This window comes from Artibeus jamaicensis, unplaced genomic scaffold, assembly GCF_021234435.1.
Source record: "Artibeus jamaicensis isolate MK-2021 breed Jamaican fruit bat unplaced genomic scaffold, CSHL_Jam_final contig_797, whole genome shotgun sequence".
NCBI lineage: Eukaryota > Metazoa > Chordata > Mammalia > Chiroptera > Phyllostomidae > Artibeus > Artibeus jamaicensis.
The window spans coordinates 5,412,212-5,439,335 of record NW_026521977.1 but is presented as its reverse complement, the minus strand read 5'-3'; the positions used below and the strand labels follow the sequence as shown (position 1 = coordinate 5,439,335).

At 40.9% G+C, this 27,124-nt stretch overlaps 1 protein-coding gene across 1 annotated transcript in view; it reads left to right on the top strand.

Moving 5' to 3' along the window:
• Positions 1–14,214: 14,214 nt before the first annotated feature.
• RRAS2 (RAS related 2) overlaps positions 14,215–27,124 on the top strand; it is a 77,569-nt gene continuing 64,659 nt past the window's right edge. The window contains exon 1 of the mRNA XM_053673015.1: positions 14,215–14,628. Coding sequence (XP_053528990.1) covers positions 14,521–14,628 — 108 coding nt within the window. The 5' untranslated portion in view covers positions 14,215–14,520. The remainder of the gene's footprint in view (positions 14,629–27,124) is intronic.

Below are 27,124 nucleotides of genomic sequence, written 5' to 3'. Positions count from 1 at the left end.
TAGCTTATGCCAGGTGGTCCTAGACAGAGCACAGGTGGCAGTTGGTATTTGCCTGTGCCTCTCAGGAGACCCCAGAGAATGTACACCCAATGGACAGCTATAGACTCTATTGGAGCACCACTACCCAGCCACCTCCACAAGCAACACACTCAAGGGGAAGACTCAGTGTGCCCCAGAGCCCTGATGAAGTAAGTCCTGCTCTGTGAAGGGGACCCGTGCATAGCTGATCCTCTACAGTGGTTGGAAGTTGGTGGTCAGTGGTCACAGCCAGTCCTTGTAGCTGACTGACCTAGGTAAATCTCTCCCATTGATCGGCCAACAACAACCAAGTCTCAACTATAGCAGGAGGGTGTCCTCAGCCCACACAAAGGGCACACCTCAAGTACACAGCTTGGGTGGTAGTAGAGGCTGTTCCACTGGACCATACAGGATACCTACTATATTAGGCCACAGAACAAAGACATGGAGTCAAAGCAGCTCTAGCTAATATATAGAAACAAACACAGGGAGACTGCCAACATGAGGAGACAAACAAACCTCATCCAAATGAAAGGACAAATAAAAACTCCAGAAAAAGAGGTAAATGAAAAGGTGATATGCAATCTATCAGATGCCAGTCAAAACACTGGTTATAAGGATGCTCAAGGAACTTAGTGAGGACCTCAACAGCATAAAAAAATCCAGTCAGAAACAAAGGATAAGATAATTAAAATAAATAACAATTTTTAGGGAATCAAGAGTAGAATAGATGAAGCTGGGAATCAGATCACTGATTTGGAACATTAGGAAGCAAAAAACAACCAATCAGAATCACAAGAAAAAAAAAAGAATCCAAAAAAAATGAGGATAGTGTAAGCAGCCTTTGGGACAACTTTAAGATATCCAACATTCATATCATAGGGGTGCCAGAAGGAGAAGAGGAAGAGCAACAAATTGGAAATCTATCTGAAAAAACAGTGAAAGAAAACTTCCCTAATTTGGTGAAGGAAATAGACATGCAAGTCCAGGAAGCACAGAGAGTCCCAAACAAGATGGATACAAAGAAAAGCTGTGAATAGTAGAATGACAACAAACTCACAGCTATCAACAACTGAACCTAAAAAAAGAAAAACAAAATCTTTTGCTTAGCTTTGCTAAACTTTTGCTTAGTTTGTTTGTACAAACTAAGCAAACAACTAGAACAGAAACAGAATCACAGAAATGGAGATCACATAGAGTGGTAGAGGGATAGAGGGGGAAAGGATACAGGGAATAAGTAGCATAAATGGTAGGTAGAAAATAGGGGGAAGTTAAGAATAGTTTAGGAAAAATAGAAGCCAAAGAACTTATATGTACAACCCATGGACATGAACTAAAAGGGGGGGAAATGTGGGTGGGAGGGGGGTGTGCAGGATGAAGGGGAATAAGAGGGGAAAATGGGACAACTGTAATAGATAATAAAGAAAACATATTTTTTAAATAAGGAGGCCCACTCCAAGACACATCATTATTAAAATGCTAAAGGTTAAAGATATAGTGAAAATCTTAAAAGCAGCAAGAGAAAAGAAGTTAGTTATCTAACTAACTTCTTATCTAACCAACTTTTTAAAGAAGACCGTAAGACTGTCAGCTTACTTCTCAAACTTTGCAGGCTAGGAGGGATTGGCAAGAAATATTCAAGGTCATGAAAAGTAGGGACCCACAGCCAAGATTGCTCTACCCAGCAAAGCTATCATTTAGAATCAAAGGACAAATAAAGAGCTTCTCAGAAAAGAACAAAACTAAAGGAGTTCATCATCACCAGACCATTAGTATATGAAATGCTAAAGGGACTTATTTAAGAAAAAGAAGATCAAAATTATAAACATTAAAATGGCAATAAACACACAAAATAAAATAAAATAGTTTAAAGCCCCCAACCATCTAATACTTCTCTAACTATAAAGGTCTCTTCTTACATGTTCCAGTAAATCATTACACCCTCATCCCACCCAATGAGTACCTGTTACAGTTATTCTCATTTTAAAATCCTGCAAAGTGGAGGAAAGAGGTTTAGTGATCTACCATAAACCATTGTTTGTCAGTGTTGGGGATAGGATTTGACATTAGATTTTCTTCAAAATCATTGCTCTTTCTATCGTGCGAACATGCCCTTTGGAAAAACTTTCATCTTCTAAATGGAATAAAACAGACCAGCCACTCAACCTCTCAGTTTCTTGATCTATAAAAGAAAGAGTAGTGAACATCTCTTGTTTGTGTTTCCCCAGCATCCATTCTCCATTTTTCTGATTGCATTGATACTATCACCTGGGAATTTGTTAGAATTCTCAACTCTTGGGTTTTACCCCAAACCTACTGAATCAGAAACTTCTGGGTGGGGGCCCAGCAGTCTGTGTTTTAACCAGCCCTCTCGGTGATTCTGATTCATACTGAAGTCTGAGAAGAACCAGCTGAGGGGAAGAAATGGAAGTGGACCTATCTTGCAAACAAGTACTGGGGAAACCCTGGTTAAGACCAGTCATATAGCACAAACACCTCTGAAAGATACCGAGATTGAAAGACTCCTGAAGATACTGAGTCTAGTTGTTCTTGAAATTAGACCAACAATTGTATCATTTAGTTACAAGAACCAATACATTCTTTTTATTTCAGTTTGAGTTGAGTCTTTGTCACTGGCAACCAAACAAGTCCTGACTGTCAAGGGCCATGTTTATTTCTCCTTATATTTCCCAGTGAAGAGGTTCTTTTTGACCATTGGTTCTCAGACTGTGGTCCCAGGATAAGCAGCACTGGCATCACTACAGAACTCATTAAAAAAATACGGTTTAGCAAACCCTGTGCCAGACCTACTGAGTCAGGGTTCTGGGGGTGGAACACAAAAATCTGAAATAAGCCCTCCAGGTGATTCTGGTGCCCACTAAAATTTGGAAATCAATGGAGTAAGACTCCTAGCCTCTCTCCCCACCCCTTTTTCGTCCTTCTCTATGAAGAAGGTATGAGTTATCTAATTAATCAGTTTGGGAGGATGATCTGGGAATGCTCAGTTTAACTCCTTCCTTTTTGGGAGGAGAGAGGTGGGGTGAGACAGCTTGACCCACAGGGGAAGTTGTTTGTGTTCCCCTATGTGCTTGCTACCAGTTTTGTGGCGGCAGTTCCCTGCAGTTTTTCCAGCCTTGCCTGTGGCTCAGTGTGATAAGTATATTCTGGGAATGGTGTCTGCAAGGCCATTTGACCTCATGTCTAACCCATATACTTCAGTCTAGCTCTTACCAGTAATACAGCTGACATCTCTATCTCCATCTGTGGGTTTTCTTTGTCTGTTTTCTCAACTGGTTCAGAGTTTGGATGAGGAAGAGGGCTATTTATTGAATCCCTCATGCCCCGACATTAACTAATTCGGGGAGAGGGGTAGATTTCTCAGGCCCTTCCCCCTTGTAACTGCAGGACACCTTGTCTCACCGGTTCTCTCCCTCTCTCCCGGGCTCCCTGTGCCCTGGGAAGAAAACCTTGTTTGTTCTCACCAGACCACTGGTGTTGCGCTGTGGGAGACACATCTATCCCCTGCTCCCTGGGGCAGAGGAGGGAAGATTACAATCGCCAGGCATTTCCTTTCAGTTCTCTCCTGAAACACTGTAATTCTGTGGGGCAGGAAGAGGTCCCAGAAACCTCTGCATTCTAAAAGCTTCCTGGGAGCTCTGTGCCATGGCTTATTATCTGGTTCTACCAGCCGTCTAACGTAAATCCGCACGGCTACATTTGAAGCACCCTTCTGTTTGGGAGGTTTATCATTTGAAAGAAAAAATCGGACTTCCCTCCTCTCTTTTCCACTCTTTTGATCTTTTCTGTTATTCACAGATCTTTAAAACAGCCATAGACCTGTTGGGAGCTCTGTGAATCAGACCTGGGTGCTCCAGGAGCTCGTTTTCGGGCCCAGTCCCTTTAGAGCAGCGGACACGCCTCCCTTGGGAAAGCTGGTGCAGGAAGGACAGACACAAAGCAGCCTTTACAGTTCAGCCCGAGGGGTAGAGGACAAGCGCTTTCTGCACAGCAGCAACCTGTTTCTCAGTCTTCCTGGAATAGTTCATTCTTCCAGATCATCAAACTACCATGTATTCTTACATAGATCATATACATGCATCTGCTTTACACAGTTAGAACATATATGTGTAACTTTGGCTTCTACTTCGTCCATATCATTAAAAATTGTTCACAGACACAATTTTACATTTGTATAACTTAAATAAAAATTGGGCTTCATTAAAATGAAAATTTGTGCCTCAGAGAACACTATCAAGAGTGAAGAGCCACCAATTGGGGGGAATATATTTGCAAATCATATATCTGATGAGGGCTTAATATCCAGAATATATAAAGCACTCGTACAACTCAACACAAAAAGATAACCCAACTAAAAAATAGGCAGAGGACTTGACAATTCTCCCAAGAAGACATATGAATTGCAAATGTGCATTGAAAATGTGCTCTACATCATTAGTCATTAGGGAAATGCAAATCAAAACTATAATGATATACCACTTCACACCTAGGATGTCTACCATAAAAAATGGAAAATTACAAGTGCTGATGAAGATGCGGAGGAATTAGATTCTTTGTACATTGCTGATGGAAACGTAAAATGGTGTAGCTGCTGTGGAAACCAGTTTAGTAGTTCCTCAAAAAGTGAAACAGAATTGCTATTTGACCCAGTAATCCTACTCTTCAGCATAGACCTGAAAGAGCTGAAAAGAGGTACTTGCACACAAATATTCATTGTACCATTATTCACAATAGCCAAAAGGTGGAAATAACCCAAATGCTCATTAATAGAAGAGTGGATAAATAAACTGTAGTATATCCTTGCAATGGTTTACTATTCACACAAAAAGGAATGAAGCGTGAATGAGGATGTGCTACTTACTACATGGAGGAGCCTTGAAACATTATGCAAAGCGAAATAAACCAGGCATCAAAGGACACATATTGTATGATTCCACTTACAGGAAATGTCTAGAATAAGAAAATTCACAGCGACAGAAAGTAGATTAGAGATGATCAGGGACTGGAGATAGGAGAGAATGGAGAATTACAAAAAGGAAAACAGAAAATAAAAGAAAGATAAATATGTACAGGAAAACTGAGAGTAAAAAATAAAACTCACCTGTGATCTCACTACCTAGGATAACTGAATATCCTGCCAGTTGTTTATTTTTTTTTAATATATACGTGTTGGTCAAGTACAAAAGCTCTAAAACTCAGACCTTCTGGATTAAAAGATACACTCCGCCATTTACTAGCTATGACATCTCTATGCTGCAGCTTTTGCAAAATACAAATAATAACAAAACCCACTTCAGATGCTTGGTTTGTAAATTAAATTGGATAATGTTTTAAGTGATTAGTACAGTGCCAGGCTCATGGTAAATGCTCAGTAAGTGGTATAAATATATTTATATAAATATAGTGGCATAAATATATTTATTTATATTTTATAACACTGGAATTATACTAAACATACTGTTTTGTATCCCACTTTTCTAATTTTCCAGTATAAATAGAAATTATTTTTAATGACCACATAGTAGTTCATAACACAGCTGTACCATCATTTAACCAAGTCCCTGTTGTTGAGTATTTAGGTATTGTTAAATTTTTCATTATTTTACAAAATGCTGTAGTGGACATTCTTGCTTGACTTTTTCTGGCAGACATTCCTGAGAAGGGCGTGTGATTTTGGCGCTGCTCCGCCTTCTGGGTTCCGGGGCTTCCAAGGTTGTGCACCATGTTGAGGCCTTAGCTGGCAGATAGAATCTGCGTTCCACTCATTCTTCCGCGTTCTATCCCCAGGCAATGCTTGGGACTGCTCTTTTCTACCTAGGCCTTTGCTTCCTCCTCTGTAAAATGAGCGCTTTAGTGGGGAAGATCTTAGGGAGTCTTTCCTACCCTGTGATTCTCAGATGGTTCTCTGCTAAGCTGTGGATTCCCCCAGCCCTGTTGTGGCCTTCTTCAGGGGTGTGTGTGCACACGCTTGAGTGCGTGTTTCAGTTTCTATTCTTAGCAGCATGATCTTTAAACAAGGAGTAGATTTGTGTGTCTGTCTCATCTCAGACGCATGCGGGTCCGGTTGGGCTGTTTCATCCTCCACCAGCCATTCATTCATATTAGAAGCCCTGGCCCAGGAGTGGGGGGAGGGCTGGGGGGAAGGGGTTGAAGAGGGGAAAAGTGGGACAACTGTAATAGTATGAACAATAAAATATTTAAAGAAGAAAAAAAAACAGGGGCCCATGAAGAAAATAAGTGGATAGTACTTTTCCATCAACCATCATAAGGGTCAAATGCTCTCTCATTTGGGGAATAGCCCTTTTTTGTCCCCGGGCCTGGGATCTATCTGACTCAGCTAGACGTGAGGTCAGGGCAATCTTGGTTTCAGCACCTCCCTCCCCACTCCACGCCCAGATCCTTTCTCTGGGATGGGCCAAGGATGGTATTTCGGCGATGGTGACTTTTACAGATGATGAGTAACCAACATTCCAGAAGAGAAGGTCATTGTTTGTCCTGAAATAAAGAGTGGACATAAATGAGTCTGCTCTTCTCCAAGAGTTCTCAATTATGGAAGTGTCTCAGAGTTGCCTTGGTTATTAAATTACAAATTCAGAACCTGGGTCTGTAACCTCAGAGATTCTTACTTATTGATTGTGAGGTGGAGCCCAGTTTCTTCCTTGTAAGGCACTGCAGGGGACTCAGATGCACATCCTAGGTGGAAAACGCTGGCGTGCAGTACCAGGATTTGCAAACTCCTAAAGCTCACAAAGGCCAGGCAGGCACCATCAGACAGGTGGGGTGTGACAGGAGAGTGCTGGAGTCTGAAGAACAGGAGCATCCATGACTTTTGTCAGGGACACCCTGTATCTACCTTTAGCCAGCTGTCATATGATCATGCTGGCCTGGTGTTGCTACATGTTTCATTAATTTTTCCAGGAAGAGTAAGAAATCCATACTTGTTTGTAAAATAGTCTACTTTTAAATACTGGCGATCAATTCGAACTTTTTAAAAAAATGTATTTGTGGGCCCAAACATATTGCTGGTCAAATCTGGCCCTAAATCTGCCTGTTGAAATTTCTTGACAGCTCCTTACCCAGATACTTGCTCAGTTTAAGTCAGAAGGATGCATTCAACAGCCTTCTTGATTGACAGCGTCTCACTGTCTCTGTGCTGTGAAGCTCTGAGGGGTTCTGGACAACACTGGCCTTGGAATGAGGCGAAGTGCTCTGAGCAGGGCCCTCAGGGGACCTGTGTCTTGCTAATAACAACTTGCTAGGTAACATTGGGAAAGAAATTCCTTCCCTAGTCACTGGATTTCTGGTTCACAGGCCCGTGCTCAATCCACTGAGCTACACCAGCCAGGGGAAAATCCCTGGATTTCTTTTGTCAAGGTAAGGAGGATGATCTCTATTGCTCTTCCCAATATTCTGGGTTATTCTCACGAAGATTATGTACTCACCTATTATCCTCTACTTGAGTGAGAAACTTTTCAGATTGAGATAAGAATTCATCTTTAATTGGCTTGAATTTTCTCATAATCTCCTATATCTTCAGCAATTTGTTTCTGCAGGGAGTATCTTTTTGCTGTAGGCTTTTGGGCTGTTTTCTGAGGGCAAGAGAGTGTTTTGGAATAGAATAATGACGTGGCTTTTTACTTGATGAACACTTCATTTTGAGGGTTCACTAAAGGAATAGAATTGGCATGAGGAGCATTTTGAAGTAAAAAAAATTAAACAAATTCTTATCTTAGGACTTCCTTATTGATTTCGGAGAGAAGGGAGGGGAGGGAGAGAGAGAGGAAGAGAAACACTGATAGCTCCTGTATATGCCCTCACCGGGAACCGAACATGCAACCTAGGCATATGCCCTGACCAGGAACTGAACCCGTGACCTTTCGGTTTACAGGATGACACTCCAAAAAACTGAGCCACACCAGCCGGGGCAAAAGACATTTTTTTAAATTTCCATTTAAAAAATTATTTTTTATTTTTTAGAGAGAAGGGAAGGGTGGGAAAAACAGAGGGAGAGAAACATTGATGGTTCTCTTCCAAATGTGCCCCTACCAGGGACTGAACCCACAACCCAAGCATGTGCCCTGCCCAGGAATCGAACTGGTGACCTTTCAGTTTGCAGGAGTATGCCTGACTAACTGAGCCAGGGCAAAAATAGATTTTCTCGTTAGCTCATATAAAACCCTGCAATTGATTCTTTTCACCTCATAGCTTTATTGAGATTTAATTCATATATCATAAAATTCACTTTAAACAAGTATAAATCAATGGTTTTTACTCTATTGACAGAGTTGTGCAACCATCACAACAATCTAATTTCAGAACATTTTCCTATCTCCAAAAAGAAACTCCATACCCATTATCAATTACTCAGCATTTCCCCCTTAGCCCCAACAACCATTAATTCCTATTTTCTGTCTCTAAAGATTTTCTTGTCCTGGACTTCCATATAATGTTTGGTCATCTGTGACTGGCTTTTTCATCTAGCATATTTTCAAGGTTCATCCATATTGTAGCTTGTACTAGTACTTCATTCCTTTTTATTGCCAAGTAATATTCTGTTAATGAATATTACCACATTTTGTTTATCCACTCATCAGTTGATACACATTCGAGTTTTTCCACTTTTAGGCTATTATGAACAATGCTACTATAAATTTGCATGTACAGTTTTTATATGGACATATGTTTTAATTTATCTTGGGTATATACTTGGGGTGACATTTCTGGGTTGTAAACTCTCTTTAACTTTTGAGGAAATGCCAGACTGTCTTCCAAAGCAATAGCACCATTTACATTTCCATCAACAGTGCATGAGGGTTCCAATTTCTTCATGTTCTTGTCAAAATTCCTTGTCTTTTTTATTGTAGCTATCCTAATGAGTGTAAACTGGTGTCTCACTGCAGTTTTGATTCTGCAGTTGAATCTGTTCCTTATCGGTCTGACGTAGGTCATGTGTCCATTTTTTAGCTAATTACCGTGGCTAGTGGAGATTGATAATCTTAAGTGAATCCGAGTGAACTCTGGAACTGGGGGTGGGTATCAGTCACTCCCAAACTTACAAAGGGGAAATTTGAAGATACTGTTTGAAAGCAAGGAGAAATGGACTCCTGGGGATCAACTAAAGCATGTTTTCTACAGGCCAGGTTTGCTTGCTTGGTTTGAGTGTTGGAATTGTCCTGTATACAAGGCTCATAGTGGTGCAGAGCAGGAAGGAAAGAAAATCTTGGTCAGGGCTCCGCAGAGAAGCAGCTCAGCCAATAGGCTGTTGAAATAGGTTCTACTGAAAAAAGATTTCCCCCTGAAAACTTTAGTCACTGACACACAGGTGCTTACTGGCTTGTGTTTATTACTGTATCCTCCTCACCTTCTTTTTCTGGTCAAACTGGCAGTAGGCTCAGAACCCTGAGTGCTCCTCTGCCAGACGCCAAGCCACAGAATACTAAGGAATGCATTACAATTCTCCTGGGACCTGTGTCTAAATAGCTGTGGCTAGTAGAGTTTTGTTTTTCCATTCAGGGAATAACTTTCTTTTGGATATTGTGGAGATTTGATAAACTTTTCTGATTACCAGAAGTTTTTGACAAGAAATAAAGATTTGGGGTTGTACTTTATTTACTTATTATAATAATTATTTTCCCTTGACTTTAAAATATGTTATTGATTATGCTACTATAGTTGCCCCAATTTTTCCCTTTGCCCCCTTCTATCTGGTAACCCCATTCCCTCCAGCAATCCCCCCTTAGTTCGTGTCTGTGGGTGATGCATAGAAGTTCTTTGGCTTCTCCATTTCCTATACTATTCTTAACATCCCCCATCTTTTTTGAACCTACCTATTATGCTTCTTAAAACCTGAACATTTTCCTCCATTCTCCCCCTTCCCCTTCCCAGATGATAACCCTCTAAATGATCTCCATATCAATGATTCTGTTCTGTTCTTTTTGTTTGCTTAGTTTTTTTTTTTTTTAGATTCAGTTGTTGATAGTTGTGAATTTGTTGCCATTTTAAGGTTCATAGTTTTTTATCTTCATTCTCTTAAATAAGTTCTTTTAACATTTCATGTAATGTTTTGGTGATGATAAGCTCCTTTAGCTTTACCTTGTCTGAGAAGCACTTTTTCTACCCTTCCATTCTAAATGATAGCTTTGCTGGATGGAGGAATATAGGTCATAAGTCCTTGTTTTTTTGTTTTTTTTTTTTAATAGATTTTTTTAGGGTGGGGGTCGGGGGAGGGAGGAGCGTGGGACAGGGGGGTGGGCTTGGATGGGAGAAATAGACAAAAAACTTACTTGAAAAATAACAATTTAAAAAATGTGAAAATAAATAAATAAAGAGACTGTCTCTAAAAATTTTTTAAAAAAGATTATTTATTTATTTATTTTTAGAGGGGAAGGAGAGAGAGAGAGAGAAATATCAATGTATGGTTGCCTCTCATGTGTCCCCCACTGGGATCTGGCCTGCAACACAGGCATGTGCCTTGACTGGCAATCAAACCGCGATCCTCTGGTTTGCAGGCCCGTGCTCAATCCACTGAGCTACACCAGCCATAGCTAGTTTCTCATTACTTTGAATACTTCTTGCCTGTAAAATTTCTTTTGATAAACCTGCTGAAAGTCTTATGGATACTCCCTTGTAGGTAACTCTCTGCGTTTTTCTTGCTACTTTTAAGATTCTCTATTTATTTTTAATCTTTAGCATTTTAATTATGTGATGTCTTGGTGTGGTCCTCTTTGGGTCCAACTTGTTTGCTTCCTGGACTTGTATGTCTATTTCCTTCACCAAATTAGGGAAGTTTTTTTTCAAATAAATTTTTTATTTCTTGCTCTTCCTCTTCTCCTTCTGGCAGCCTTACAATTCGGATGTCAGCATATTTGGAGACCCAGAGGCACCTTAGACTATCCTTGTTGGTTTTTTTTAAATTCTTTTTTCTTCTTGCTGTTCTGGTTGAATGCTTTTTTCTTCCTTATGTTCTAAATCATTGACTTGAATCTTGGCTTCATCCCTCCACTGTGGGTTCCTTGTAGATATTTCTTCATTTCACTTAGTGTAATCTTCATTTCTTCTTGGGTCTTTTTTGGTATGTTGCCATACTCAAGTAATTCTTTGAGCATCCTGATCACCAGTGTTTTAAACTCTGCATCTGGTATATTGGTTATTTCCATTTGGTTTAATTATTTTTCTGGGGTTTTGTTCTGTTCTTCCATTTGGGCCATATTTCTTTGTCTCCTCAGTTTGGCAGCCTCCCTCTATTTGTTTCTGTGTACTATGTAGAGCTGCTTTGACTCCCTTTCTTAGTAGCATGGCCTATTGTAGAAAAGGCACCTGTCAATTATGTGGGGTAGAGTCTCAGGTAATCGCCAGGTTGGGACACCCCACTTCGCTGCTTTGTGGCTCTGTGGGGGGGGGCAGGGCTCAGAGAGGGGACAAATACCACTGCTTGGCTTCTGGAGGTTTTCCCTGCACTTGTCCCATTTCCAGTCATTTCACCCACTTCCCATATGTGATTGGCATCCTTCCAGCTGTTGCCCTGGTGCTAAATTGCAGAGTGGGTGGGCTTGCATATGTTCGAAGTCCATGCAGTCCCTTTAAATGAACCCTCCTGAAAATCCAGCATTTTTTCCTGCTGCCCTAAACCCCACTGGTTTTACAGCCTGAAGTCCTGGGGATTTATGTTCTTGGCACTGGAACCCTGGGCTTTGTGGTCTAGTCCGGGGCTTGGATCACTCACTCCCAAGGTATCCCTCCTGATTTTTATCAACGATATGTGAACATGGGACCATCTGTTCCAGTGCCTCCACTGTCTCTCCACGCCACACTGCCTTTCTGCCCATCTCCGAGACTCCGCCCCTCTCAGCTGTCTGGAAGAATGTGTCTTCTTTAAATCCCTGACTGTTAAACTTCCATACAGCTTGATTTTCTGATGGTTCTGGGTGTTATATGTCTTGAGGTCTGGTTGTAATTCTTTCTGTGGTTGCATGAGGAGGCGAAGCGTGTCTACTTATGCTTCCATCTTGATCAGAAGCCCTTAATTTATTTACTATTTAAAAAAATCCAACCCGAATACATGCTTAGTGATTTTTTTTTTTTTAGAGAGACAGGGGAGGGAAGAGAGAAGGAGAGAAACATTGATGTGAGAGAGGTATATATGGGTGCTCTTTATAGTTTATATGTAGAAAGTATTCCCAAATAAAAAGCTTTAAAAAGTAGAACAACCAGGTTTACTATTTTATTTTGCTTACGATTTTTTAGCTCATGAATGGCTGGCCTCGGTGGCTATTGCTTGGAATCTGTCATGCAGTTGCAGTCAGTCAAATGCCAGCAGGGGCTGCAGGCATCTGAAGGTTGGACAAACTGGGTGTCCAAGATGTCTCACATGGCTGGCAGTTGATGCTGGCCATTGGCTAAGAGCTCAGCTGGATATTTTGGAGGGAGTGGGGAAGGAAGGCAGAAAGAGAGGGAGAGAAACATTGATGTGAGAGAGAAACATCAGTCAGTTGCCTCTCATTCATGTCCCAACTGGGGACCAAATCCACAACACAGGGCATGTGACCTGACTGGGAATCAAATTTGTGACTTTTTGGTTTGCAGGATAACATCCAACCCACTGAGCCACACTGGTCAGGTCATCTGGACCTTTGACTGACATGTTTATGTGTGGCCTCTCTGGCATGGCAATCTCGCGGTAGCTAAACTTCTTACTTTGTTTCTCCTAGAGCGAGAATAGGTGGGAGGTGCGTGGCCTCTTCTGATGTAGCCTTGGAAGTTATGCAGCATCTCTTCTGCTGCATTCTGCTGGTTCTAAGAGAGTAGTTAGGTTGTGTCCAAGAACTTGCAGTCACATTCCAAAACTGCCATAAATGCTTACTTACTACATGCCAGGTGCTATTGTGTGTTTTAACTCATTTGATTCTTCCTAAAAAGACCCCCCTCAAGGTAGGTAGTCTTAGTATCCTTGCTTTAGGGAAGAGAGGCATAGAGGTTAAGTAAGTTCTCAATATCCTTTGGGATATATCCATGGCTCCTACAATATCCATTATGGGAGGCCCATATGGGCCTCCTCCATTATGGGAGCAGCTAGGATTTGAATCCAGACTGTCTGGCCCCAGAGCCCATGGTTTTATCTACTACCGTATACATACTATACCTCTACATAGAGCTCTGACTCCTGCTACATTAATTTATACTGCCACACACATAGAGATCATCATTTTTCATTCACAGTCAGTGGTTGTAAACTCTCAATACATTCAAAATCATATGACACAATGCTTACCTTCTCAGGTCTGACTTTTGCATACGTAGTTTCCTTTTCTTTCAATTATTTATCTGCCTATACTATTTATTATTCAGGTCTCCTGGAAGCTTTCCATGACCACCCAACTCTGAGGTGAGTGCTTCCCCTATGAGTGTACACGCTACCGGTGCTTAGTAGTTACAGCCCTTATCCTGATGCTTTATACTTTGCCTGTTGTCCCAGCTGTCTCTCCCATCAGACTCTAAGTTCCCTGAGGGCAGGGATATTGTTTTGTTTATGATAGGATCCCCAGCACAGTGCCTGGCATGTAGTGGGCAAGTAAGTACCTCCTAATCTCTCATGCATACTCTCCTCTTATAGTTACCATGTATTTCTCACACATAAATACGGCCACTAAAACACTCTCCTGACACGTACAAAATCTCACATTCACTCTTGTCCAGGCATGCTCACTGATTTATCCTCCATGGCTCAGACTTTGCCACATTCCTCACACACTGTCACCACTATAAGTTCCTCACACATGCAATACTGTGACAGAGTTCTAGTCCTCAGTCACTGCCACACACTGTTTTTCACATAATCACGGTCACCATCTGTACTCTTCAAACAGGATATTTATTCTCCCACAAATGGAGTTAAGATGACAACAGTGCTATTTTTCACACATGCCTTCACATACTGTATTTTTCATGCACATAATCCCTGACAATCCCTGACATACACAGAAGATACACTGTCTTCTTCCTACTCTCACTTGACACCCTCTCCCTCTCACGTACTCACACACACACTCAACATCCTGGAGGTCTGAGCCCTGGGTCAGCTCGGGAATCTCAGCTCCGGAATCTCAGCCGGCCCACTTGGCCCCTCCCCACCACGCCCCCTCATGCATATGCAACACCTCAGCGCAGCAGCCCGGCCCCCAGACGGCCATTTGTAGCGGCGCTGGAGGCTGCGTTCGCCAGGCGCTACGGAGACGGGTGGACTAGTGCGCCCCTCGACCGCTGCTGCTCCTGGTCCTTGCGGTTATCCCGCTTTTCCGCGCCTCTTGTGGGACTTGGCTAGCCCGGGCGCTGCGCTGCCGCACGCACCAGCGTTCCCAGCAGCTCCGGGCGCCCGGGACCCCCACCAGGCTGCTCGCCCGCAGCCCGCCGGCCGCGCACACGAACCCGGAGCCGGGCCTAGGGCGGACGGCGGCTCGGCGTGGCCGGGCTGGGCTCGGTGGCGTCCCCATGGCCGCGGCCGGCTGGCGGGACGGCTCCGGCCAGGAGAAGTACCGGCTCGTGGTGGTCGGCGGGGGCGGCGTGGGCAAGTCGGCGCTCACCATCCAGTTTATCCAGGTACCTAGAGCGGGCCTGCCCTGGGGTTTTGGGGGGGTGGCGGGCAGGGGCTCGCGCTACCTGGGGCGAGGCGGCTGCCGCGACCCCGCCCCGGAGGTGCTGCGAGGGGTGGGGGCCGACAGGCTTGGGAGCGAGGCTGGTTCTTTTCTCCAACCCTACGCGCCCGCTATGCCGCGCTCCTGTCTGCCTGGCGCCCTAGTCGGCGTCCAGGGAATCGTGCTTCTAAGGAATGTGCCCCGGAGGGCGGAGCTGGGACGGTAGGAAGCGCTGATCCACCTTATCGCTCTGGCGGAGGCCCGTGCCCTCAGGCGGTAGCCCGGCTGGGCTGGGCTTCCTGCGGGGAGGGCTGGGCCGGGGCGTGGGGCTGGAGCCCCCAGCGCTGGGTTTTCAGCTGCTCCGGCCATCTCCTGGACCTTGGGTGCAATCGTAGTGGTAACTTGGCTGAGGCTCCGCGTGGTCTCCCGGTTCTCCGCGCACGCTGAGCCGGAGCTGCTCGCTTCAAGCACTGTGTTGTTTCTCTTTGTGCGTGTGCTTTTCTTTTAAGTAGTCTCTTAGGTAATATGCCCGGGTGGGAGTGTGTGATAATGCCCCAGGGAAATGGTAGCTTCTAGGAAGACAAGAATGTTCTCCGATATGGGCGAGACCATCTCCCAGGAATTCCTGGTGCTTTCCTCCTCCTAGGTGTGTCAAGGTAAAGTTTGGAATGGGCCAGGCTAGGAGGTGGCCGACCCAGTCGAGCATTCTCTGTCCGTTCCAACCACCCTCTCCCCCGCCCCCAGCCCTCTCTGGTAGCTGGAGGCGGAAAGTCAAGGGTTGTAAAGAAAAGGGAGGTGAAATTCTTCATTCTTGGGATTCATTCTTGGTGAGAGGTTTGAATGATCATTTTTGGGATTTTTAAAAAGTGAAACCCAGTTATCGCTGCTTTTGTCAACATAAAAGGTGTGGTGTATGCTGGGAGAGAACGAGGGTACCTCATTATAACAGGTAACAAAGGTATTCTTAGTATGTCATGAGTACTGTTAAGAGGCTTTGGTGAAATATTTATTTCTGGTTTACGTCCACCCATTTGTTGTCCTTTGGAATACTGGAATAGCTTATTTTGTTTCACGTGATGTTTATAGTGACATTAAAATACAGAATACTAAAACGTAAATGTGATTGCTACCTTTCATAATGACTAAATGAAAAGTAATTGATGTTACTGTAGTTCAAGGTATTAAAAAAAACTGCTGCTTAAACCTTTATATCCAGGAAGAGAAGATGTTTATGTAATGATCATTTTACAGTATGCCCATTAGTGGGTTAAAAAAAATTACACTAAGAGGTGAGGTTGGTTTAAGTTTAGCAGGCTGCAGAAGCAGGGATGCTATCATGTTGCTATTTCCCCGGAGCTAAAGACAGACTTGAAGTTACTGATGGCAAAGCAAAACAATTTATAGCTAACCCTTTCTTTGGGGATTGCAGTTAATGGGGACGAGGGTGTTGTCAAGGAGTGTCAGTAATTAATACTGGGTTCCAGTATTAATTAAGAATGTTACCTAAAAGACTTAAACCACAAGTTTCTTTAGTTTTTGGGAGGAAGGGGCCATCTGTATGTATATGAACCTGAGCTTAAGTGAATTATTTAATTAAAGAGTTGGAACCCTTTGATGACTTTCTAATGATTTTCTAGCATTCATTTGTTAAATACGTCCTTTATGAATATAAATGGACCTAGGTGCTCTAGAAGGTATAAAAGAAATAGAGGAGGCACGTATGCATCGGGAACACAGATGTTTATACACAGAGAAATGGTGTGAGCTTGGAGTCATACAGATTTAAGTGCCTGGTCTTGCTCTGTTATTTATTCACTGTGAGAACATTGCCAAAGTACGTTGCTTTTCTGAGCCTCAGTTTTCTCTTTAGTAAACTGGGTTTCATCGCACATTCTTTATAATCCTTTATGGGAAACTTCCTGTAGTATGTACTCCATTAATGATGGCTATTATTACAAGTTTTTATGTGTACAGTTCTGTAACACATTTAAATGCAAAGGGAATTCAGAATCAGGGAAAAGTCAGTTTGCTAAGGATTGGTTGGTAAAAGCACTATGTGGCTTAGGTGGTTGGAGAGCCCTGTTGTGAACCTAAAGGTTGAGGTTTCAATCCCTGGTCAGGGCACACATATTTAGGTTGCAGGTTCGAACCCTGGTCCAGTGTACATGGGAGGCAGCTGAGCAATGTTTCTTTCTCTCCCTGCTCTCTCTCTCTCTTCCTTCTTCTCTCTGCAAGCAATTAAAAAATGTCCTTGGGTGAGGATTTTTAAAAAGCACGATACAGGGTGGGTAGTGGGGAGAGATATTATGTCTTGCTTGAGTATGGGGAGTCATATATGCTAGTGAGAGGAGGCAGGCAGGAGGGGGTGTGGGGAAGGCAGTTGACTTGGGGCCAGTGAAAGGAAGAAACGTAGGGTGGACAGTTTCAGTTTCATGTAATCATAGACCAATTTTACTTAACCTCTCTGTACCTCAGTTTTCCCCATCTGTAAACTGGGGAAATACAAAGTACCACATGTCACTGTTGTGTAAATTAAATTAGTTAACTTGTCAAGAGCCTGGAATAGTGTCTAGTCCATAGTAAGGCTACAGGCATTACTGTTTTTATTATTGTTATATTAATCTTAGGTTATGGAGCTAATGTGACTATCCTGTACGCTTAATAGAACTGCTGTTTGTTTATTTTCTGACTCCCGGAAAATTGAAATTTATTATGCTTTGATTGTCCAGCGTAGTCATTGGAGGGGAGAGGACCCAGCAGGAGGATAATAAGCTTAGCAAGCGGAAGTCTGTTCTTTTTGGAGGAGTTCAAGATGGCACAAATTGGTTTTATTTTTTTTAAGACTCTTGAAATTAAAAAAGTGTTTTTATAGTGTTTAATATATATTTTTCCTATTTATAATCTTGAGCAGGAAAATATAGTGAATTTGGGAGTGGAGAAGTTAAAAACAACTTTGCCTTTAGCCCTGACTTTCTTTAACGTTAGCTCTACTTGTTATCTTCCATGTTTATGAAGAGCAGCAAGTTAGGAAATTAAGGCAATAATTACTTAATTGAGGTGCATTTCCTCTAAAATGAATATAAAATCATAAAATGTGAGAAAATATAAAATATTGTTGTTAAGAGTATATGTGTGTACTTGAACCTCCCTTATGTTATTCATAGATTTTTGGAAAATGTTTTAAGTTCTCTTGGTAAATGGAATTCCTAAATCGTGAATAACCTCTAGTTAGGAAATTATTTAGAACGTCGTAGAAAGTGAAGTAGAGAGAACATTGGATATGTGGGTTTCAGGCTTCCCACTCAGTTGACAGTGGGGAATATCTAATCTCCCTACTCTCTTCAAGGCTTCACTTTCCTCACGAAATACTGGGTTTAGTTGTACAAATCTCTGCATCTTTCAAATTTAAGGTTCTTACTTAGTTAACTAGCTCTGTGTCAGTTAAGTTTCTTAGGTTCTCCAAGTATGCTTTCTTGTATGAAAAAGAAACTAATTGTAGTACCTGCACAATTTTGGGAAAAAATAATATAATACATACAAATCATTTAACACAGTGCCATGTACAGAGTAAGTAATAATTATTACCTGGTTTTATTTGCTGTTAATTTCTGTATCTCATTCCTCCAAAACAAACATTGGTGATTTGTTCATTTTTCCTTGATATAAAGGTAAGAGACATAATCTGGTCTCTTAAAGTCTTCAACACTCTCCTCCCCTTTCACCCCTCATCCTCGTGATCCCTGCTCACTGCCCTGAGGTGACGAGTCCTGATCCCATTTCCAGTTGGGGAAATTTTTTTTTATCACCGGGGGGTTAATTTTGGGGACTAATGTTGTAATCGTTGGGGTTTTGAGTTAATGCTAATCTAGCTTCTCTGAGAAGAGACCAAACATGCTTTGCAGAAATAAAGAGAGGAATTTTCCAGCTTCTGTTATTTATTTAAGCATCCTGACTTTAATTCAGTAGTTTGTCAGATTTTGAGCTGTATAGGGGGTAGCTGATTTCTCACATACTGAATTTCAGTCAGTCCTACAACTTGTCAGGCTGGACCTGATGCAGACATTGCTTTTTACCTGGAGTTTGTCTTTTTTTTTTTTTTTAAATTAAACTTATGGTTTTAGGAACTATTTGATAACTTTATTTATTTATTTTTATAGAGACGGGAAGGGAGGGAGAAAGAGAGGGAGAGAAACATCGATTGGTTGCCTCTTGAATGTGCCCTGACCAGGAATTGAACTAGTGATCTTTTGCTTGGTGGGGTGATATACAGACAACTGCGCCACCCCAGTCAGGCCTAGATTTTGTCTTTTGCTGAATGCTTTTTAGCAGAGATCCTAAAAGAGATTTCAAGACTTAATGTATTTGTGTTCACAGTTAGTTGATCCACATGGGAAGATTGAGGTTCATGAATTGCTGTTCTCTTGGGACATCTTGAAGACACATCTTACAATTACAAATCATTTAAAATTATTTTTATCTGTGAATTTGAAACTATACTGCAGGCTTCTTTTTAGTGTGCAGATTACTGGTTTACATTTTCATAGCAATTTACAGATGAATTGTTAGCACTGAAAAATAAGACCTCTCTCTCAGTGGTAGTTAATAGAGATGTCCTCATTCTGGCAACAGTCAAAATGGTTCTTCTGCTGGCGATTACTGGACACAAGCGCCAGGTACTCAGGGAAGAGCACTGTCTTCTTACAGAAGGTGACTGCTTTTGTCAGAGGAGAAACCAGGAAATTCTAACCTAGGATTTCTAAAAACTCATTCTTATTTGCTCCACCCTGTGTGTGTGTGTGTGTGTGTGTCCCCTCCCATTGCTCCTGGGAGTGTAGTGAGGACACTTCTGCCGAGTACTTCAAAAACCCTGCTTTTGACGGGCAGGCTGGGATGGGGTTTTTAATTCATGTATTGCTAAAGTGTCACAGGTCTTTCTTAAGCTTTGAAACAAAAGTAGTCTGTTTAATTCACCTTGGAAAATAAATTGGTGACTTTAAAAGTGGGGGAAGGTAAAGAAACTTTCTTACAGCTGTATTTTTTTTTAATTTTAAGGGTTCTTTTTTTCAAAATAAAATAGATCTCTTAAAATTGAAACAGATTTTGTGATGCTGCATGAACATTTACCACACACACCCCCTTTTTTATTTGTCATGGTAAAATTGAAGAACCTGTAGAATATTAGTTTTACTGTACCTTCTTTACTGAAAAGTGATGAGTGAAAAACTTTCACTCTGCCTGTAGACAATGTGGAGTTAATAGTCACTGAATCTTCCTGAAAGGCCTTGATCTTAAATTACTTTGTAGAGCCACGAGTCTGTATTTGGGGTTGAAATTTAGTTTAAAGTAATGTCCTTGGTGGGCCTCTGATTTGCAAAGAAATGTGTCTCCCAGGCTTTTATGAAAAAGATAAAGATTTATATGTTTATTTTCCTATTTTCCGCCTGGTTCTGAAAGAAGCAAAGAAATGATAGGTTGTCAAATTGTGCTGCTGGAGATATAATTGGACTTAGTTCCTTGTAACCTTATAAATTATGTTTTATTTTTAGTGTTTTATGAAAGCAGTGTGATTGTTTATTGGTTACCTAGCAGTAAATAGCATTGTCTTTAGTTTAGTTAAAACTTTTATAGTCACAGAATTCGTTGTTTGTATGTATTAGTTTAATATTGCCAACCACCTTCCCTGTCATCTCATATAGTAATGTTTTTCCCGTAGGAGGAGCTTCTTCCCAAGTAAGAAACGTTTGGTACCAGAAATATGAATGTAAATGTCAAAATGACAGGCACCCAGTGTTGCTTTTTAAAATAACTTTACCCCGATTTCCCCAGTGCTCACATTTTACCGTTAGTTTCACCCCTTCCCCCACATACACACTGTATGTATACACACTGCTTTTTTTCTGAATCATTTAAGTTGAAGATAATGCCCCTTATTTTTAAATACCTCCATATAGATTTCCCTGAAATAGGGGCATTTACTTACGTAAACACAGTATACAACTAAAATCAGAAATTAGAGTTGACTTCCTACTAATCTAATATTTAGAACTTTTTTGGATTTTTGTGAAATGTCCCCAAAATGCCCTTTATAGCAAAAGAACATCTCAGGTTATGCAGTGCATTCTGTTTCCATATCTTTCAAAATTTGACAGGCAGCTAATTACTGAGATGGCATTTTTAATTCATCTGTGTTGCTAAAGTGTTGTGGGTCTTTCCTGAGGTTTGAAATTAGTCTGTTTAATTCATTTAAGAAAATGAATTGGTAACTTTGAAAGTGGAGGAGGGTGGGGAAAGTCTTTGTGTTTCATGACATTGACAGTTTTGGAGTACAGGTTAGTTGTTTGTAGAGGTTCCTCAATTTGAGTTTGTTTCTTCATGGTTAGGTTCAGGTTATGCATTTTGGGGGCCAGAATAACAAAAATGATGGTTTCTTCTCAGTGCATTGTATCAGGAGACATCAGATACGTTTTGATTTGACTACATGGGTGCTTACCTTTTGACTCAATAATCCCAGATTTAGGAATTTATTATGAAGATACATTTCCAACAAGGATGAAAATACACATGCAGGAGTTCACAGCATGTTTGTGATTAAAATAATGATAAGTAGCCTATAGGATGGGGGGGAGTTGAATAGGCTCTGATACAGTTGCCCAGTGGAGCATTGCACACAGCTACAAGAAGGATAGGAAGGGTCACTATGAACTGGTTGCAGGGTATCTTGTTCAGTGAAAAAAAGGAAAGTATTAAAGTATCTACTGTACATATAATATTACCTTTTGTATAAGAGAGAAGGGGAAATGAGAAAAACACATATTGTTCATTGGGATGAAAACAGCGCAGGAAGAAGAAGTCAGAAATGAATGAGATTGGTTGTCCTTCGAGGTGGGTGGTCATGGGGGTGGTGACCCTTCTGAGGGTGCCTCTCTCACTTTTGGAACCATGTTAGTGGTGTACACACTCAGTATATAAACAGCAAACACCAGTAAAATTGAGTCATAAGAAAAAACCATCCCAAGATAGACTAGATTCAGAAACAAGGGAACCAAACATTTCTTCAAGTGAGTAACGTGACCACACTGAACGGAAGAAGAAGAAAAACTAAGCAGCTTTTGAACATGGTATTTGGACTGTGTCCTTAGGATAAGGACCAACCCCCCCATCTCCTCACCCCCCAAAAAACATTTAAACAAATGTTGAACCCTAGTTAATAGTTTTTTTCCCTGTCACAGAAGAATGGGTTTACAATTTTGAAATAATTTCTTATGCTAGGACTAAGCAAATAAGTAAATATAATTGTGAAAAATGGAAGGTACATTTTCTGATTGTTGGAGAAGGGAATTATAAATGTGGAAAAGGGAAAGCCTAGAATGAACACTGATGTTTTATTTATTTAAAAAAATCCTGCCCTGGCTGGTGTAGTTCAGTGGATTGAATGCGGGCCTGTGAAGCAAAGGATCGTGGTTCGATTCCCAGTCAGGGCACATGCCTGGGTTGTGGGCCAGTTCCCAGTGGGGGACACATGAGAGGCAACCACACGCTGATGTTTCTCTCCCACACTTTCTCCTTCCTTTCCCCATCTTTCCGAAAATAAATAAATAAAATAAAATAAAATAAAATAAAAAATCCTTACCCAGGGACATTTTTATTGATTTGAGAGAGCAAGAGAGAGACATTGATGTGAAAGGGAACCAGTGATCTGTTGCTTCCCATAGGGGCCTGGACCTCAGGATCAAACCCACAACCTAGGTATGTACCCTGATCAGGAATCGAACCTGTGACCTTTTGGTTTTGTGGGATGACACTCCAGCCAACGGAGCCACACTGGCCAGGGCAAACTCCGTGATGTGTGATTGGAATTGAAGATATTGGCATGAACTCATGGTTTAAAAGGTACAGGGATAGGTGTAGAAATACACGCATCTAGGTATCTTTTTGTCAGTTCTGTCTGCTGAGAGGGCCTAGCTGGGAACAGTGGGCACTTCCCACATTAGCAGGGAAGACACAGACAGCCCAAACTTGGTTTCTGAGTAACCCCTTTACTAAAAGGAGCTTTGGTGAGATGACTGGTCCCAGGGTGCGGTAGGGAAGGACAGGCGATGAGCCTGAGATGAGCCTGGAGCGTCTTGTGGAAATGAAGTGCTCAGAAAGCAAAGTGACGGTGACAGGCTGAGGACATAATGGTCAGTCTGTAAGAACTCCCGCCGGCTCACCGTGGGACAGTATACATACGATCATTGAAATATAAAGATAGTAATTGATAATTGCCTATAAAGAAAGAATCTGCTACTCCATAGTGGTGAGTAAATGAAGGAGGAAGGGATTTTTTTAAGGTAGAATTCTTGACTAATAAGCATAGATAAAATGACGGGGTTAGAAAATCATTCAGCCGTGATAACAGTTAATTCAAGCGTGCGTCATAAACGGATGTTAAAACCAGTGGCTGAAAGTTCGAGTAGCTGGAGTATCTGCCTGTAAGATATTATTGATTATCAAGGGGAAGATGATAACCACAGTAGAGAAACTGGGCTGATAATCACCTTGAATGAGTAAGCGAAGGTAACATCTCTGGCCCTGCTTTGGATAATGACAGTGAGCAGAGTTTGTTTTACTTAGTTCTGCTAATGAGATCTGGCCTTCATAATCATTCTGGCTAGCCACCGAATTAGAGTAAGTAAGTCTAAAGGCACAAAGTTGAGGCCAAAAGGGGACCAGTTTTCTCTCTGTTTAAGGAGAAAATTTCTGCTTAATTTTGTAGGCAGATGCCTTTCAAGGGAAGGATTGATAAATTTAGTTAAATCAATACAGGTTTTGGCTATGTTCTTCAGTCACTGTACCAATCTTGTTTTTTTGCTATGTAGATTTTTCCTCCTGTGTTCTGTGGTGTTTTTTTTTTGAAGGTTTTATTTCTTTTTAGAGAGAGGGGAAGTGGGGGGCAGGGACGGGGAGAAAGGGAGAGAAATGTCGATGGGAGAAACTTCAGCTGGTTGTCCGTCATGTGCACCTTGACCTGGAATCAAACCAGAGACCTTTCACCCTGTGAGATGATGCCCAACCAAGTGAGCCACACTGGTCAGGGCTCTGGGGTGATTTTGTAAGGTAGATTCTCATTTTTTACTGCTTAAAATTATTTCTCTCTTAAACATTTAATTAGAAAATCAGAATAATCATGTTTTCAGTTATGGAAAACAAAGACGTTCAGCAGTTTCGTTCGCTCTGTTTCCACCCACCTCTTTAGTGCCCTTATTTAAAGCAACTAAAATCGTGTGATTGAATTGTTTTTAAAAGATTGTTTTTTGTGTTTGGCAGCTTATTTTGTTATTATAATAAAAAATAATGGTGTGAATCTCATTAAGGATTATTGCTTTTCCCGTGTCTATCACTCCAACTGGTTTCAGTGCTTACAAGCAGTCCTCAGCAACAAGTTTTTAAATGAATTGTAATTCAGAGGACATTTTCAGGTACTTTTTACTGAGAAGATATCTAAGGTTATAGTTACTTTTGCATGCTAAATAATGATGTGGCTGGGTATAAAATTATTGGGTCCCGGCGCTTTTGTACTGTAAAACAGTGGCGGTTCTGCTTTATTTCTTTTCCATGGCTTGGCCCTTATCAGGCGGGTCTCAAGTTTCCACTCTGCAGGAATACTTGGTGTTCTGCTCCTGCACTTGTAGCCTTTTCTTATCACTGGAAATGGAAACAGTCAGGAACTAGAAGTTTTTTCGTTCACTAGTTTTTCCCTGGGAAACTGGGGAACACGCTCGGGTCGCGGGAGGTTTTCTTCTCCATTTGTGTCTTCACTTTCTCAATGATCTTGTGGAATATCTGCTATTTGTGCATTGATTCTCTGAAATCTTTATAATATGTTAATTAGTGAAAAGGGTAAGATAGTATCCATTCTAGAAGAATTTGTCAAATTTGTTTTCTGTGTCATTGATTTTTTTTTTTTCTTGTATGGCAGAATGTGTGGGTTTTTTATATTTTTTTTCTGCCAGACAGAGTTGATCTTAGCTGTTCTTGGGGTTGGGCGTGAAGAACTGGCCAGCCTTCAGAATTACTGATGACCACTGAGATTCTCATTCTTTTTTTGATGCCAAAGGGTGGGTTGACACCAGGAAGCTTTAATTTTTGGAGTATCAGTAGGGGCAGGATTTCAACAAATGTGAAATTCTATTAAGTCTGCTAAGACATTCAGCTGCATTTGGGTTTTTGGCTGAGAGAAAGAGAAAAGGTTAAAAGGGATAGTTTTCAAGTTTGTTATCCTTCCAGTCTAAGCTTTTTGCACTGAGGCAAGTAGAAGAGCCTGGGGGGAGGGTGTGTGTGTGTGTGTGTGTGTGTGTGTGTGTGTGTGTGTGTGTGTGTGTTGAGCTGTAAAATGCAGATCAAGGCAAAGGTTTTTTTTACTGGAGATAGAGAAATTGGAATGATCTAGAAGCAGAAGGAGTCCTTTCTTCAGAGTGTGTGTGTGTTTGTGTAATCCGAAGTACGGTTATTTTATACTGCATAGTGTATTGGTCTTTCATGACTTAACATAGGAACTTTTGTTGTACTATCCTTTTTACAAAAAGATGAGGGAGATTGCCATCTCTCACTATTGTATTCTAGGTGTATTATGTGCTATAATTTATATTTTAAAAGGAATTCTAGTGAGGACAGAATGTTTTCTTAGCTTCCATCATTACAAAGTCTAGTATCCTTAATGAGTTTTGGAAAGGGGTTATAAGACTAATTTTGCATTGTTTCCTTGGGTAAGCAGTCTTGTGCTTTTTATCAATTCTAAGATGCAGTGGGACCTTGATTCTTGAACTCAATTTATTCTGGGAGTCTGTTCATGAAGTGATTTGTTTGAAAACTGAATTGTTTTTTCCCATTAAAAATACAGTGTCAGCAGGAAAGAGTGGTCAGATCGAGAACAGAGACATTTTTCTGTGAACGACTTGGTCAAGAACTGAATTGTTCCGGATGGGAGGTGTTTGAGAACTGAGGTTTGACTGTAACTTGCATTTGAGTTTGAGTATCCTCTTCATGTTTGAGTAATTTGAATTTGGTGAAGCACTGAGTTGACCTTTTAAAGATTGCTGGCTTTCCTGGGTTGTCAAAAAATGTGACCTGTAAGTTCTCTGTGCTTTGGAACATTAATAATTTTTAATGTAGTGGTCCAGTATAAAACGGATTTTTGTAAATATGCCAAGAACATGAGAGAAGAATGAGCATTTATTTGTATCACATAAGGTGCAATGTTTTACACAATTCTATTAAAATGGAATTTGTTGATTGTATTATTCAGATCTTCTATAGCCTTCCTTTTTTTCTTGCCTATTTAACCCGTGAAGCTGTGAAATACATTTGTTAAATCTCCTATGAGGACCTTTAATTTTTCTTGCCTTTCTAGTATTCCTTTATTTTGATGTTACATTTTGGGTATATAAAATGTTATGATGATTACATCTATGTATTTTTTATAATTTGTATCAGTCTTGTGTTGAAGTTTACACTGAATTTATTCTGCGATATTAATGTTACCATTCCTGCTTTTTGTTTATATGCATTCACTTCATTTGTACTTTTTTTTCGAGGGGGGCGGAGAGAGAGAAAGAAAAGAAAGAAATGTTGATATGAAACATTTGATTGGTTGCCTTCCTCATGTGCCCTCACTGGGGACCAAAGCTCCAAAGCTCCAAACCTGCAGCCTAGGCATGTGCCTTGACTGGCATAGAACCCGTGACCTTTTGATTTACAGGAGGTTGCTCCAACCAACTGAGCCAGAAAGGCCAGGGCATTTTTTTATTTTTTGTCATTTTGTGGTAAGCTGTTGTAAATAGTATGTAATAGGATCTTTAAAAATCAAACCTGAGAATCTCTGTCTTTTTAGTAGGGGAATTCAGTCCATTTACATTTATTGTATATGTGAAATTGTGTATTTGTGAGATAATTTAGATAACTTTGTTTTAAATCTTTTAAAATCATTTTATATTTCATATCTATTTTAACTTTTATTTATGTAGGCTTAATGAAGGTTTTTTAATTGCTTTATTTTTCTGGCATTGAGAGTAGTATAAGACATTATTTTAAAAGTAGAAGTTGTTTCTGAGCAGCTTATTCCTTGTGGTTGCCTTATAAAATTGAACACCATAGCTGCCATGTTTTTGTTTTTAAAAAGATGTCCGGGACCTGGGAAAATTCATAGACTGCTTATCTGAGAAAAAGCAGCTTGAAGCAGTGTAAAGTCACCTGCAAGTGAAGTATGAAATCTGTGCAAGCCAAGACATTTAGGTCTTGGTCCAGCCCCTGTGTGACTGGCTTTAGACAAGGCAACCATTCTATGTGATTCATTTCAGCATTTGTATTTTAAATACTGTGAACACTAGAATGTTTACAAGTAAAACAAGTATTTCAGTAGAAAAATTTAGAGATTTGGAATGTTTTGTGTCTGCCCCTTTGTTGTATTTATATATTTTATTCTT